This window comes from Synchiropus splendidus, chromosome 1 (genome assembly GCF_027744825.2).
Source record: "Synchiropus splendidus isolate RoL2022-P1 chromosome 1, RoL_Sspl_1.0, whole genome shotgun sequence".
In the NCBI taxonomy this organism is placed as follows: Eukaryota; Metazoa; Chordata; class Actinopteri; order Syngnathiformes; family Callionymidae; genus Synchiropus; species Synchiropus splendidus.
Genome location: NC_071334.1, coordinates 1,579,370 through 1,594,198, shown reverse-complemented (window position 1 = coordinate 1,594,198; position 14,829 = coordinate 1,579,370). Strand labels below are relative to the sequence as shown.

The 14,829-nt window shown below is 52.1% G+C and overlaps 2 protein-coding genes across 19 annotated transcripts in view; both read right to left on the bottom strand.

Moving 5' to 3' along the window:
* Positions 1–1,396, bottom strand: part of mast2 (microtubule associated serine/threonine kinase 2) — a 67,225-nt gene extending 65,829 nt beyond the window's left edge. The window contains exon 1 of one of the 4 annotated variants that reach the window (XM_053854341.1): positions 934–1,396. In XM_053854341.1, the coding sequence (XP_053710316.1) occupies positions 934–1,014 (81 nt within the window). In that variant the 5' untranslated portion in view covers positions 1,015–1,396. The remainder of the gene's footprint in view (positions 1–933) is intronic. The other 3 variants (XM_053854340.1, XM_053854344.1, XM_053854342.1) reach the window with 3 other exon arrangements.
* A 378-nt stretch (positions 1,397–1,774) lies between these two features.
* Positions 1,775–14,829, bottom strand: part of pde4dip (phosphodiesterase 4D interacting protein) — a 44,203-nt gene continuing 31,148 nt past the window's right edge. For 13 of the 15 annotated variants that reach the window (XM_053857222.1, XM_053857254.1, XM_053857214.1 and 10 more), the window contains 15 exons: positions 14,570–14,805; positions 13,834–13,882; positions 8,066–8,307; positions 7,710–7,802; positions 7,509–7,634; positions 7,040–7,309; positions 6,846–6,977; positions 6,253–6,372; positions 5,984–6,173; positions 5,612–5,703; positions 5,487–5,543; positions 5,185–5,414; positions 4,971–5,100; positions 4,851–4,897; positions 1,775–3,604 (listed from right to left, as the gene is read on the bottom strand). In XM_053857222.1, coding sequence (XP_053713197.1) covers positions 3,548–3,604; positions 4,851–4,897; positions 4,971–5,100; positions 5,185–5,414; positions 5,487–5,543; positions 5,612–5,703; positions 5,984–6,173; positions 6,253–6,372; positions 6,846–6,977; positions 7,040–7,309; positions 7,509–7,634; positions 7,710–7,802; positions 8,066–8,307; positions 13,834–13,882; positions 14,570–14,805 — 2,071 coding nt within the window. In that variant the 3' untranslated portion in view covers positions 1,775–3,547. The remainder of the gene's footprint in view (positions 3,605–4,850; positions 4,898–4,970; positions 5,101–5,184; positions 5,415–5,486; positions 5,544–5,611; positions 5,704–5,983; positions 6,174–6,252; positions 6,373–6,845; positions 6,978–7,039; positions 7,310–7,508; positions 7,635–7,709; positions 7,803–8,065; positions 8,308–13,833; positions 13,883–14,569; positions 14,806–14,829) is intronic. The other 2 variants (XM_053857172.1, XM_053857207.1) reach the window with 2 other exon arrangements.

Genomic DNA, 14,829 nt, shown 5'->3' with positions numbered 1-14,829 from the left:
GACACTTTTTCCTTCTTTGTCTTCACTTCAGTTTGTTCTGCCTCGGAGCTACACACGGTCACCTGAGCTCAGTCGCACTGCACCAACCAGCAGCAGCCGCTACACACCTGCAGCTCACACGGCTCAGGTGCAACATCGCAGGGTCCAAGAAGGTGCAAGATGAAGGAGGAGATGGAGGCGTGAGAAGAAGAGGGTGAGGATGGTGGAGGTGGAGGACTGAGGAGGTGGAGGACAGAAAGAAAAAAACAGATGAACAGCAGCACTCAGAAGATGAAGGAGGAGATGGAGGCATGAGAAGAAGAGGGTGAGGATGGTGGAGGTGGAGGACTGAGGAGGAGGAGAGAGAGAGAAAAACAGATGAACAGCAGCACTGACAAGATGAAGGAGATGGAGGCGTGAGAAGAAGAGGGTGAGGATGGTGGAGGGCTAGGGAGGAGAAGGAGGAGGAGAGAGAGAAAAACAGATGAACCACAGCACTGAGAAGATGAAGGAGAAGCACAAGAAGGAGGGAAGAAGAAGAATAAGGTGCAGAAGACACAACAAGAGCAGGAAAAACTAAGATGTCAAGATGAAGGTCACAAAGAAGAAGACGGCTGAGGAGACAAGAAGCAGAGGAGAGTGAGAGGAGGAGGACAGAGTTGAAGAGTCACGACTGGAGAAGACCGGGACTCTGGTGGTCCACCGCTGAGACGTGATCATGTGACCAGCTGTGCAGGTCGACAGACAGGTGGGAGTGAGACAGCTGGGTGTGACAGACAGACAGACAGACAGGTAGGTGAGACAGGGCTGGGGACAGGTCGGAGGGTAGACGCGCGAGACAGGTGAGCACGGCTGAGACGATGCGGTGAGAGGCTGAGCGACGACAGACAGACGGACGGACGGTGAACCCGCCCGGACCGAGCCCCGCACTGACCCCGCGGCGAAGCAACTCACCGGCTCCTTCTCCTCCTCTCCGCTCTCCCGCCGCTCCGCGCTGCTCAGCTTCCGCTTCTGGGTGCACTCGCTCCGTTTCATGATCCACGCCTCGGCTTCAGCACCATGACGTCACTAAAGTCCAGGCTCGGAACCGGCCGTGTCCATGGGCGGCGGCGGCGGGTTCGAACCCAAACCCACAGCGACTCTTCAGGCGTCTACCTGCCCGTGACAGCCATGGCGTCCGGTTCGGCTGGGTTCCGCCCAGGGTCTGGGTTCTCTGGCCGCCTCGGAGAGTCAGCAGGTTCGGCGGTGGTTCGGGTCCATCCAGTGACAAAGGTAGTCGGTGCAGCCCTCCAGAGCCCAGCTTCCTGGCACTCGACGGTCAAGCTAGCGGCTAGCACACTTCCGCATCCGGTGTTTGTCCAAAACATAAAAGTATCCGCCTTTGATTTTCAGCGAGAGAACAGAGGCTGGACCGTCAATGGCTGTTTGTTGAGATGATCGGCTTTTTACAAGACTTTAAATGACTGGCTTTTATTTCCAAGAAATGAGGGGATCACCGACATTCTTCTGTTTTCACGGAAGAGCATTCTTTCAAAAATAAAATGTGAAGTGACACTGGAGTCAGGCTTTATAAAACAAATAAATACGCAAATAAAAAAAACATCCTTAACAAACCTTCGAGAATTTCCCAGAGCTTTTTTTTCTCAGCGATTATTCTTTTACTTCGTTTTGTCAAGTCATCCATAACTGGTCTCACAGTTCAGTCACCCATAAGTTTTAAAAATAAACATGTCTGTAACGCGGAAAACCATGTTCATATAAGGTAAAATGTCAAAGTGCTGTTTGACGTGTCAACGCTATGATTTATTTTGAAAGTCATCTCCTTTAGCTTCCGTTCTTTGCCTCCGATTTCAAATCCGTCTCCGCGCACAGCGCATTTCCTGCTTATTTGTTGCACCGTGGCGCCAGCTGCCGACTGAAACACGACTCGGGAAACTGCGAGAAAGGTATTTATTCGAAAAGCTTATTTTGACGAGCGTAGAAACACAACCTCCGCTCTCACCGCAATCAAAAACACAACGCTCACGCCGTATTTACAACACGCACCGGAAGTCGACACACATCTGAGCGGTTTTGCAGCAGACATGACGCTTTACAGCAGATTTGAAAACAGTATTGCTCCGTCTTGTTGTGCTGGGGTCGATTGTCCGGAACAAAAATGGCTCGCTCGGATCTGAGCGACAGCAAAAGAGACGCGGCATATTTCAGTAGCTCTGAAGTATGACATTACATACTATAACAATTAATAAACATGAGTTGATAGAAAAAGAAAAAAAAGGTCAAATTTGTTGTCACAAAAGTTGGACCGCAGGAATAGGCGTTACAATTAGTCGGACAGTCAGTGAAGGCATCATGCGAGCAGCAGAGAAAAGCAGAACACATGCACTTGTAGCATCCAGGTACGTTTTGTTTCACTCTCGTCTTTGGCGTGATTTTGTAGCTGTAGAGAGCCGGACTTTTGGACCTCGCGGGCCGCCGTACAACAGACTCCGTGGAGAGCAAAATGCCGACAATAGAGCCACAGGATGCTGCTCAAAATAAGTGGAGTGGGAAAACGCCTGAAAAGGAAGTTTTAGTTTGCTAGCCTTTACAACAAATACACACCGTCGTGGAGATTCTCAACAATCTCGTCGCAAACTAGTGTCCACAAAGATGATGACAATGAATTCTGGTGAGAGAACAACGTTTCAGTGTAGCCACAGGACGTCGGCTCATGTACCATCGCGATAAACTCACATGGCGTAAGGACCGTCCAAAGGGAACGTCCGTCGGACTGTGACCAACTCATTCTTTTCGTGACTCGTCACGCTTTGTCCGCTGTTTCCAGCTAGCTCGAAGTTACAGCGATTATCGGCTTTTTAAAAATCGCTCAATAAACATGACTTCAAAACTTTCAAAACCCAGACTCAAACGCAAATGCCACGCTAATAAAATGCTCTGTTAAAAAGGAAAATGCGAGGAAGGAAACAAATAAGACCTGGTCCTGACTGGCACGGGTCAGTACCAAAGACTCGCAACGGAACAGCTCTTAAACTTCGCCGCGCATGAAAAACTAGTCTGCAACATTTCTGAGAAAACGCTTAGAGAAAACTGCATAGCTACTTTAGCACTTTGTTTTCCTGAGGAAGCACCGTCAGATTTTCTCACTAGAGCATAATGTCGTTTCCTGAGAGGAGCGAGCGGCCGAGGAAGGCGCAGCAAACTTGCTCACGCTAGTCATCTTATTGGCAAAGTTCCACTTGAAAGATGTGCGCTAAGATAAACGAGCGCCACAATTGACGCTAACTATGCTAACCGCGAACTTTAGCCTTCGAGCATTAGCCCATGTTTGACACAGCAATAATGAAAGGATGCTAAGCTACCAATGCTAACTGAAGCCAGAGACCCCATGGGACCGGTAGCTAGCAGGGACTTGGACCGTCGTCCAGCATCAGGAGCAGAGGGAAGGGGTCGGGGGTCGCAGCGGCGCGGTCCTTCACCCAGCCAAAGGCGGTGAGCGAGTCTTGGTGTTGGTGACGCTACAGGGCGGCAGCCTGTGGGGGGCGCTGGTGCAGGGTCTGGCAGGAGGTCAGGAGACTTCCACCAGAGGAGAAGACGAGGCGACGGCGTCTTCCTGAGGCCTCGCCTGAACAAGACACGTAAACAAGTAAACAACACCGTTCAAACAGGTCAACAAAGGAGGTCGACAACACAAACGACACGGCAGGACAGGTGAACACACAGGGCCAGCAGCAAGTCAGGGAGGAAAACTGAAAACAAGTGAGCAAACGCAAGCTTGTTGACTTGTTTCCACACAACACAACCCTTGTGTTGTTCCAAGCAACACAACGTCTGGTGAGTAAACTATTCACTTGTGTGGAGGAGTGGGGTTTTTGTCAACAATAAAACAATGATGAATCATCATGATCAACTTTGTCAAGAGACGAAATTTAAGAGACAAAAACGTGTGTCAGTGTGTTTGAGGAGTCACAGATGAGGATCAGCTCCTCTCAGTGTGAGTCACACCACAGGCAGGAGACTGACCTTCACCAGACCAGCATGAGGAAGAGGAGGAGGGAGGAAGAGAGGAGATCCTGAGCTGGTTCTCCTGAAGAGAGGCAGAGAGGAGCTACAGACGTGACTCCAGGAGTCACAGAGGAACCCACTGATTTCTGGAGAGGAAGCCTGGACTCCAACAGTCAGAGAAGAACCACCTGACTCCGGGAGTCATAGAGGAGCTACAGATGTGACTCCAGGAGTCACAGAGGAGCTACAGGTGTGAGTCCAGGAGTCAGAGAGGAGCTACAGACATGATTCCAGGAGTCAGAGAGGAGCTACAGGTGTGACTCCAGGAGTCACAGAGGATAAACAGATATGACTCCTGGAGTCAGAGAGGAGCTACAGACATGACTCAAGGAGTCAGAGCGGATATACAGACATGACTCCAGAAGTCAGAAAGAATATACAGATGTGACTCCAGGAGTCAAAGAGGAGCTACAGACATGACTCCTGAAATCAGAGAGGAACCCACTGATTTCTGGAGAGGAAGCCTGGACTCCAACAGTCAGAGAAGAACCACCTGACTCCGGAAGTCATAGAGGAGCTACAGGTGTGACTCCAGGAGTCACAGCGGATATGCAGACATGACTCCAGGTGCCAGAGAGGAGCTACAGACATGACTCCAGGATTCAGAGAGGAGCTACAGACATGACTCCAGGATTCAGAGAGGAACCGCCTGAATCCAGGCGTCAGAGATGAGCTACAGACATGACTCAATGAGTCTGAGCGGGTATGCAGACATGACTCCAGGAGTCAGAGGATATACAGATGTGACTCCAGGAGTCAGAGAGGAACCACATGACTCCAGGAGTCAGAATCGGAGGAGGACTCACCTGCAGGTTGGTCTTGGCTCGCCTCAGCACATCCCTGGTCCTGGACACTGTCCACACACACACACGGCAGGGATTAACCGTGAGGGCGGGGGGCGCTGTGGAGCAGAGGTGTAGACTCACGCTGGCTGACGATGAAGTCCTCCATGCAGTCTTTGGTGCGGTTGGAGCTGTGCACTCTCTCCAGAGCGTCCCTGAGAGCCTGCTCCTGCTGCGCCAGCTTCAGTCGGAGAGCGGCCGCCTCGCTCGGCTCCTGGACCACACAACAGCCACACTGAACATGGAACCCTCGCCGCGCCGCAGCGGCAGGCTGGTGGAAGCTCCGGCTGCTTCTGACCTGTTTGGACTCGTCGGGAACATCTGCCCTCCAGAACCTCTGCAGCAGAGAAGCCGAGTCTTCCAGGAGCCGCCCGAGCGCGTGCGTGTCCCTCAGGAGTTCATGAGCCGAACTGACGTCCAGGGAGCGGAGGACGGACTCCACCGTCCTGAGGAGACTCAGTCCCCGCTGGAGCTTCTGACCCAGGGACGTGAAGTGGTCCACATGGCCCACCATGTGGTCCTGACTCGCTGTGGAGGTGAGAGTGAGAGCGTGACCAGACTGAGCCGGAGGAGTGTCCGCGACGCGTGTACGTGGCTGACCTGAGTGCAGGGGGGTCGGACTGGTCACACCGGCGTCCCTGCCCGGAGGTGAAGGACCTGTGAGGAGCAGGAGTCTGGTCAGGACGCGAGTCACAGCAGCAGCTGGAGGGGATGACGGGACTGACCGTGGAACTGCGGCGACTCTGTCTGCAGCGCTCTGGGGTCAGAGGTCACAGCGCAGACCCGCCGACGGCTCTCGCTCAGCTCATGCTGCAGCCTGAGGACAGACCACTGACATCACTTCCTGTTCCTACGTTTGCATGAGCGCAGCTGTGTGGTGGAAGCTAAACCTCAACAATGAGAGAGACTCACTGGGCTGTGTGTGACTCACAGGCAAGTCAGTTACCCGTGACACTGACTCACAGGTGAGTCAATTACCAAGACACTGATGAGCACCGGTGACTCAGTTAGCTGTGACACTGCATCACCTGTGAGTCAGTGACCCCTGGCATGGACTCAGAGGCCAGTCAGTTACCTGAGTCACGTGACAGGCCCACCTGTTGATGGCCTCCTGGTTCTTCTGCCGCTCCAGCTTGAGTCCATCCACTTCCCGCTGCTTCTCTTCGCTGTCAGCTTGGAGCGTCCTGCTTCGCTCCGCCCACTTTTCGCACTCCAGCTCTGCCTCTCTGAGCCGAGTCCGGTCCAGCAGAGACGCTTGCTTGAGCCGCTCCACCTCTTTGATGCCCTCTGCAGGCGGCGGACAACATCGCAGCAAGCGTCAGGATCACGTGACCTGAGCGGCCTCGGCGCGCGTTACGTGACCCACCTGCCGTGTTCTGCTCCAGCCGGCTCTGCAGAGCCGTGTTCTCCTCCTTCAGGAGGCGGATCTCAGCGGACAGCTGAGCCACCGAGTCCAGGCCCTGAATGTAGATGTTGGTCGGCGCCCCTGCAGGAGAAGCCACGTCACTGCACCGCTGAAGCATGACATTCCTCAGTGAGAGCGTTTCCTCCAGCTCCAGTCTCACTCATTTAAATCACAGTGATCTTTTTTGCTCAGGTTTCCAGCAGCTTCTTCCAGCAGATCTTCCTGATCCTCTCCTTCTAAATGCAGGACCATCTCGCCGCCCCCTCAGACAAACCACCCGCTGTTGACCTGCTTTGTTCCTCCCTGCGTCACTTGACACCTCATCCCATCAGCCGGCAGGATCCCTGGCGACCGACCTCGTCGTCTGTCCTGACCGTTCTCTGCGACTCCTTCCTGCCTGCCTGCAGAGCATCATGACCTCGGACCAGGTCTCTGTCCTCAAGTCCGCGCCCTCACCCAGACCTTCCAGCCTCGGCTTGGCCGTCTTTGCCAGCCAGTTCTGGTCTGTGAGACTCAACCTTTGGACCTGCACAGTGGAGCGTGGCGGGACCAACCTTTGTCGGGAGTGTTGTGGGTCAGCCGCTCCTCCAGCTGCCGCCTCAGTCTCTCGTTGGTCTGAATGGAGTCCTCCAGTCGCTCCCTCAGACTCCTGATCTCCCTCAGGTGCTCCTTCATCAGGTCGGACCCTTCAGAAGGAAGAGAAAGGTCAAGCCCCTGCCGACCCCAGCGGTGCCACTGGCCTGTGTACCCGTGTGGCTGGTGCCGGACTGGTACCCGGACGACCCCGACGACGGGTCCGCCCCGACTCTCAAGGATTGGGGCGCGAAGGCCGTGTCCCACATGGTGCCGCCCGCCAACATTCCGGCACCGCCCTGCACGGCTGAGGTCCGATCCAGGCTGCTGAAAGCAGACGGCCGGTACCCGTGGAAGGAGAAGGGCAGAAAGCCGGAGGGGTCGGGCTGCTGGGGGGCCAGCGGAGGGAACCCCTGGAGAGGTCTGGACTGGGGGGTGGAGAACCCTGCGGAGGACGGAGGAGGTCAGAGGAGCACCGGCCGATGGCTCGGCCAGAGGAAGACCAGAGCAGAAGGACAGCAGGGGGCGCAGGTCAGCTCTCGCAAACTAATCTATGTCCAAGAGCCACTCAAACTACAAGTCCCATCATACACTGCAGCAGCTAGAGGCGAGGACATGCCACACTCCACACACAGGCCACGCACTCTGCTGGTGTCCCAGCTGTCTCTGCAGCGCCTGCAGCTCCTGCTGAACGTCGGCCAGACGGAAGCTCGCCGGCCGAGGCCTGTAGGGGGCGGCGGAGAGAGGAGGCGAGGGGCGGGGGGCGGCCGCTGGGGGGGGGGGATGGAAGAGCGCAGGAGTGAAGTGGAGAAGAGAGGAGCGATACGAGGGGCAACTCCCCCTACCTGAGGGCGGCAGCGAGACGCTCGGGTGGGACGACGTGACGGACGACGTGACGGACGGCGAGGGACGAGGACACGCGCCGCCAGGCGGACAGTCTGTGGGCGGAGAGAGCGGCGGATCAGAAAGACGCCCGCGTTTTGTCACTCCCGTAGACAGAGTTTTATTTATTGATGTTTTGCTTTTGTAAACACTCAGCAACTCCTCCACTTTTTTTCTCTCGTCCATCATGGGTCACGGACAGAAAACGTGGCGTTTTTCTGTGATCGACTTTTTGGACCCTTGGTGTCCATTCATTTTTTTCACGAGCCAAAGTCGTCAGTGGCTCAGTGAACAGATGAAAAACAGACTCGGCACTCACCCGCTCCGCTTCTGGCCGTGCTGCGAGTCTGCTCCAGTGCCGGTTCGCTGGTCGCGTCCACGTCGGACACGAGCTCCTCGTTGGGCTCGTCGGACACATAGGAGATGCGATCCGATTGGTCGCTGGCATCGGAGGGGGCGTGGCTGCTGGTGGGCGTGGCCGAGTGCCGCAGCTGCTGCTGGTCCAGTTTCTCCCGCAGAGACTCGATGACTTTGTCCTTCTGCTGCAGCTCCCGACTGAGCCTGAACAGAAGGGTGACGGTCAGACCTCACAGAGGTTGGAACTTCTACTGAAGTCAGACCCACTTGGGTCCGCCCAAACACACAGCAAACGAGAGATGGAAACATGTATTTAAATATAAACAAATATATATACAATACCCAAAACCAGTGGGACGTTGTGTAAATGGTAAATAAAAACAACTTATATTCAATTGAATACCCTGCAAAGACAAGATACCTAACGTTTGAACTGAGAAACCTTGTTACTTTTTGCAAATATTAGCTCATTTGGAATTTGATGCCTGCAACATGTTTCAAAAAAGTCTTAGAAAGTTGAGGAAAGCTCATTGAAGACTTCTTTGGAACATCCCCCAGGTGAATGACTGGCAACAGGTGGGAGCCATGACTCCCCTGAAGTGCTCAGGACGGGGCCAGGGTCACCACTTTGTGAACAAATGCGTGAGCAAATTGTTGAGCAGTTGTCGAAGAACATTTCTCAACGAGCTATTGCAAGGAATTGAGGGATTCATCATCAGCAGTCCATAATACCATCAAAAGGTCGAGAGAATCTGGAGAAATTACTGCACGTCAGTGGCAAGGCCGACAACCAACATTGGATGCCCGTGACCTTCGATCCCTCGGGCGGTCTGCATCAAAACTGGCATCACTGTGTCAAGGGCGTCACCACATGGGCTCAGGAGCACTTCAGAGGACCACTGCCAGTCACTACAGTCCGTCGCTACATCTGTACGTGCAAGTGCAAACTCCATTTATCAACAACACCCAGAAGCGCCGCCCCAGCTCATCTAGAATGGACTGATGCAAAGTGTTCTGTGGTCTGACCAGACTGTTGAAAAGTTCAAAAGCCAGCCTCTGTGGCGGTACGGGGGTGCATTAGCGCCCAAGCCTTGGGTCACTTACACCTCTGTGAAGGCACCATTAATGCTGAACGGTACATACAGGTTTTGGAGCAACATATGTTGCCATCCAAGCAAAGTCTTTTTCATGGACGCCCCTGCTTATTTCAGCAAGACGGTGCCAAGCCACATCCTCCTCAGGCCTCCTCAGGTCCCAAGTGTTGTCAAAAGGAAAGGCCATGTAACACAGGCGTAAAAATGCCCCTGTGCCAACTGCTTTGCAACGTGCTGCTGCCATTAAATTCAAAATTGATAATTATTTGCAAAAGAAAATAAAGTTTCTCAGTTCAAACATTAAATATCTTGTCTTTGCAGAGTATTCAATTGAATATAAGTTGAAAGGGATTTGCAAATCATTGTGTTCTGTTTTTATTTACCATTTACACAATGTCCCAACTCCACTGGTTTTGGGTTTTGTATATATATATAAATCAATATAAATCAAATTATATGAAGAATTATATCATATTTTATTACATTCTGTTCTATTCTATTATTGATAAAAGAAGTCAAAGATCACTTTAAAATGGAATGCAATGAACTTAATAATAATATTATAAAAATAATATGAAAGAATATTATAAACAAAATCCAAATCTAACTCACTAAAACTGATATGGAAATATCAAAATATACATCATTTCATAAAAGAATTCAATATTAGTTTAAAAAAATCGAAATACAAAAAAGCAGTGAAAAGACAGTTGAGTTAAATCGTGAAACAATGATTGTTGTTTTGAACCCTGGCGCTGAGTTCATTGGTTGATCTGCCGTCTGATGTCACTGGCTTTTGTTATCAACAGACGCCATGAGGGAAACAACGTTCCTTTAGGATGAAAAAAACACATCCGAATCTTCCGTCCACAATTCAAGATGACCAGTGTGAAGGAACACGAGCAGATTTGGGGAGATGATCCGTGTAAGACAATATTGAGGGAAGAAATCGGAGTGAAAGTAAGGTGAATGAATACAGGAGGGTGAAATAACTTGGAATATTTCCATGCAAGTGTCCCGCTTTAACTTGAAAACGGCATCAAGATTCACAGTGAAAATGCCCCTCAGGGTGAGGTGGAGAGCGGGTCGGTCAGCAGGGGGCGCCGCAGGTCTTACTTGTCGAGCTGCGCCAGCAGCGCGCGGCGCTCTCGGTCCGTGTGCTTCCTGAGCAGCAGCAGCTCGCGCTCCTGAGCCTTCCACTCCCACAGAGAGAAGGAGAAGAGCGAGTCCCTGTAGAGCGGGCTGCTCTTGGACAACATGACCTTCCACAGCGGCGCCATGCCGCCGTCTCCGCCCACGGCTACACTCTGGTCATGACCCGCTCGCCGCCCTCACGCCGCCGTCCGGCCCGATCATTCACTCTGGGGCCTGAGGTCACGACCCCGGGCCGGCGAGCGGCTGAGTGAATCCACCAGCGGGGGGCGCGTCCCACACAACACACACTCGCGCAACAGGACAAACACAGGGATTTAGGTTGTCACACAGATGGTGGCGCCGCGACCGCAAGATAAAAGTCCATTGACAGTCCGCTTCCTGTTCAGCTTGCCATGATGCACCTGCCTGCGACACCGAGAGGAAGCACTACAAAATAAAAGCTGCCCCAAAGAGACACAGCTCAGTCCGCGTTCCTAAATTCCAGCTTCGGTCAATCTCGATTTGGTCAGCAGCCTTTTGTTTGGGGAAATAATCTCACTGCAGGAAGGACTTCAAAATAAAAGCTGAAATCTTTGTTTTTGTCACAGCAAACGACGCAAAATAGAAGCGGCCTGACGGATGTAAGTCAGTCACAAGTCCAAGGTTAAACGAGTGTCACCGTCGACTCCATATATGGTTCGGGATGCAGACAGGAAGTGCTATCGCAAGACGAGTCCAAACAACATCAAACCCATCCAATTCCTCAGAGTCCAACAGTCCACTGTTCTCGCTGAAAGTATCAGAGCCACAGGAAGTACTTCAAAATAAAGTCCTCCACAAAGATGAGAGAATCTGCTGATCTGAGATGGTGGCGACTGGATCCAGCAGATTCTCTTCGAGTTCAGCCTCCGCTGGTCCTCACACAGACACACACACACAAGCCGGAGGGGGCCGTGATGGCAGAGGCAAAGCACGAGCGGACGTCCAGCCCAGCGAGTCCTCTCCAGCCCAGTCCCGCCACAGAGAAGAGAATCCAGTCCAGAGACGGGTCGGAGAGCAGCGGGTCCAGAGCGGTGAGCAGGAGGACGGGCGGCGGAGTGAGTCCACTTCTGTCGCTCGGCTGCTTCCACTCACGTTTCCTCCCTCTCTCTCTCTCTCTCTCTCTCTCTCTGGTTCAGCTGCTTCTGACCCAGTTCCCTCCCCCTCCCCCACACAAGGTCTTAATAACTTAACCTGATTAGAGTCAACGTGCCCGGAGCGGAGGGCCGGGCCAGGGTGACATCACGGGGCGGGACTTTTCAGGTCCCAGCCTCCGCGGCCGGATGGTGTCGGGAGCCCATCAGGGCCGGACCTGCGAGGCAGGGGGCTCGTGGGCCGACACCAGTCCCCCTCCCACCTGCCTGCACTCTCTGCCTCGACCCAAACCCGCTCATCTCCACTCACCCCGTCTGTCAGTCTCCCACCGCAGCTGCACCACTCTCACCTTTCAAAGTGGCTGGACATGATGACAGATGAGATCTTCATGAACGGATCACACTCCAATTTATGCCCTCATTCAGCAAGATCACATTACAAGTACAGTGTCACTCTGGTTTAAAAAAATCTTTATATCTTTAAGTTCAGATTAAGACTAAATGTTTTGTAAACTGTGTTTGTAATCATAATGTATTTAACGTATAACATTATTGTTATTATTATGAGCATTATTATCATTATTTGTCCTCGTTTGATCATCTGATCAGAAGTATGTGACTCAACAATAACAGTTTGAGAGTTGGTTCACAGAAGCAACACAAAGTTGCCGTGATTATTACTGGATTGTTTGTGTTGACTTGTGATGCCACCCGAGATCTTGACATGGAGCGGAATGTTTTCATGCTTAATAAATCATATGGCCAAAAAAGGTTTTGTTATTGTCAGCATCATTAGCCTATGACATCAAAAGCATTTTTCTGACCCAATCATAATAATAATAACAACAGCAATACAAGCGATGTAAAGCAGCAGCTGCTGTCGCTCAAAACTGACGTCGAGGTTACGATGGTGCGTCGGAATCGTTTGAGCTGCTGCAGTTCAGGCACGCACACGCACGTCCCTCTGTCCTTGTGGGGACCAGCACTCCGTCCCCAGTGTGAACGCATGGCTCACCTGAACCAGGAGCCTGGAGCGGACGGACACCCGGTCAGTCGGACGTTTTCACCCTCAGGCTGAGGCGGGAGGTCCCCACAAGGACGGTGTTTTGTCAAGACACACGAAGACGAATTCATGAAATGTGCAGATTATTTAGGACAGAATTAAAGCGCAGTGAGACACATCTGCTGCGCCATCTGTGCGCGCGCGCGCGGCAGAGACGCTTTGCGATGTCACCGTGACGCCAGCAGGGGGCGACTGCTGCCCTGCAGCGAGCTCATTCCTATGTTGACGTTTTTGCTCATTTGAAAAGAATCCATTATCAAAAGGTGAACTCAACTTAAAAAGCAGTTTCCGTCTCTGGAAATTGTTGCACAGCTCTCATTATAATCTAATATTGATAACTAGTCAATCAATGGGTCATTATTTGAAGCATTTTTAAACGACTTCTTCTCAATTCTCAGTTCATTCAGTGAAATGAGAGTGTGGTCATTATGATGGGCGTAACACTGATTTTTTCAATATTGATCTGAAGGACAATAATAACGTCACGGAGGTGACTGGAAATCGAAGCGACGAAACTATGGTTGAGAAATGTGTTCATAAACTGATTTGGGGAATTGAAAAGGGAAAAATCTAAATAAAAGTAAGCTGTTATTAAAAACAGTCTTCAGAGAGAAACTCCAGGTTTTTACTCTGAAATATTTCAATAACAGTTTTAATTACGACCTGACCATTGATTTTACATTGGTTTTCATTCAATTTATGAGTAATTGGTTATTTTTGAATGAGAAACAAAATGTTATTATTCACACTGAGCAAAAAAGGGAATATTTTTTCAATAACAAAGAGCCAACAAGATGGCGTGCTGAAGGTGCAAGCGTGAGTCTTCCTCTTCAGCGCAGGTGTGGCTGCCCTCACCTGTGGAGGGGCGGAGCCTCAGAGCGAGCCACGCGTGAGCCAACACGCAGGGCGTCGCTGGCGCCAGAATTAGAGGCGGAGAAGAAGAAATGGAGGGATGAAAGATTCAGGAGCGGAAGTGCAGAGATGGAGAGAGCAATTATTCATGAGGCGGGAAACAGGAAGAGTCTCGTTCGACTCTTCTCCGAGTCAAGCGCCAAGTCGCTAAAGTTAGCAGGAGGAAACGGCCAAAGAAGAAAGAGCGGTTTCAGGAAAGGTGACAGTGGGAGGAGTTTGGCTGGAGTCCAACAGCGTTACACAACACACACGCACGCACTGCCTGCGCTGCCGTCACCCATTAACGATCGGTTCAACCAGCCACTTGCTATCAGAGCGATTGTTGCCGCGGTGACCACATGCCGCGGGACACAACTCTGATTTCCACTGTGACTCGCATCATCACACGACTGACCGGATGGCGAGCAGCTCCGTCTTCTCCTCCGGATCTTCTGGATGATCTCCTGCAGATCGACAGCAAGGACTCAGTCACCAGCGCGAGTCAGACAGTCAAGCCTCCATGAACGAGTCACTCGCTAACAGACACAGAAGACTTCCTCATGAGTCATGATCGCTGAGCGAGTCACTGACTACAAGTGAGTCAGTGAGCCAGCAGGAATGAGTCAGTGAGTCACTTGACATGCCTCAAGTGAGAGGAAAAAAAAAGCAGATAATGAGTCATGAAGCATCTACAAATGTCTGGTAATGAATGAGCGAGTCGTTAGACATGAGTCAGTGAGTCATATCAGTACTGTTGGTCAATAGCGTGTCTTGATTCAGTGGATCAGTGAGTCACTTGACAAGTATGAGTGACGCACATGACCCGAGTCAGAGCTTGGCGAATCACTGGACATGAGCCCATGAATCACATGTGACGAGTCAGTGAGTCACTTGAGAAGCGGTGACTCATACGTGGCATGAGTCAGTCAGGGAGTCTACAGCTCAATGACCTGTCAGGAAGCCACCACAAGTGGTCAGATAAGTCGAAACACAAGGCAGCGAGTCACGCGTGACGAGTCAGTGAGTCACTTGAGAAGCAGTGACTCATACGTGGCATGAGTCAGTCAGGGAGTCTGTGATGAAGCCACTGTGAATCATCAGATAAGTCAGAGCACAAGTCAGCCGACGAGTCGGCACGGCCAGCCACTCACGTCCGCCGATCTTGGCGCCGAGCCGCTGGGCCAGGGCGCTGCTCTGAGCCAGCTGCTGGCGGAAGTTCTGGCCGGAGTAGAAGTCCACCTCGCTGGAGCGCAGCAGCTCCTCAAAGGTCTTGGTGGTGTCGCCCAGCTGCTGCGTCAGGACGTGGGCCACGCCGCGGGCCTCGCGCAGGCGCTGCCGCAGGTGGGACAGGTCCCGGGCCTGGCTCTGGATCAGGACGTCAAACTGGCTGCAGGAGAGTCGGAGGCGTTGG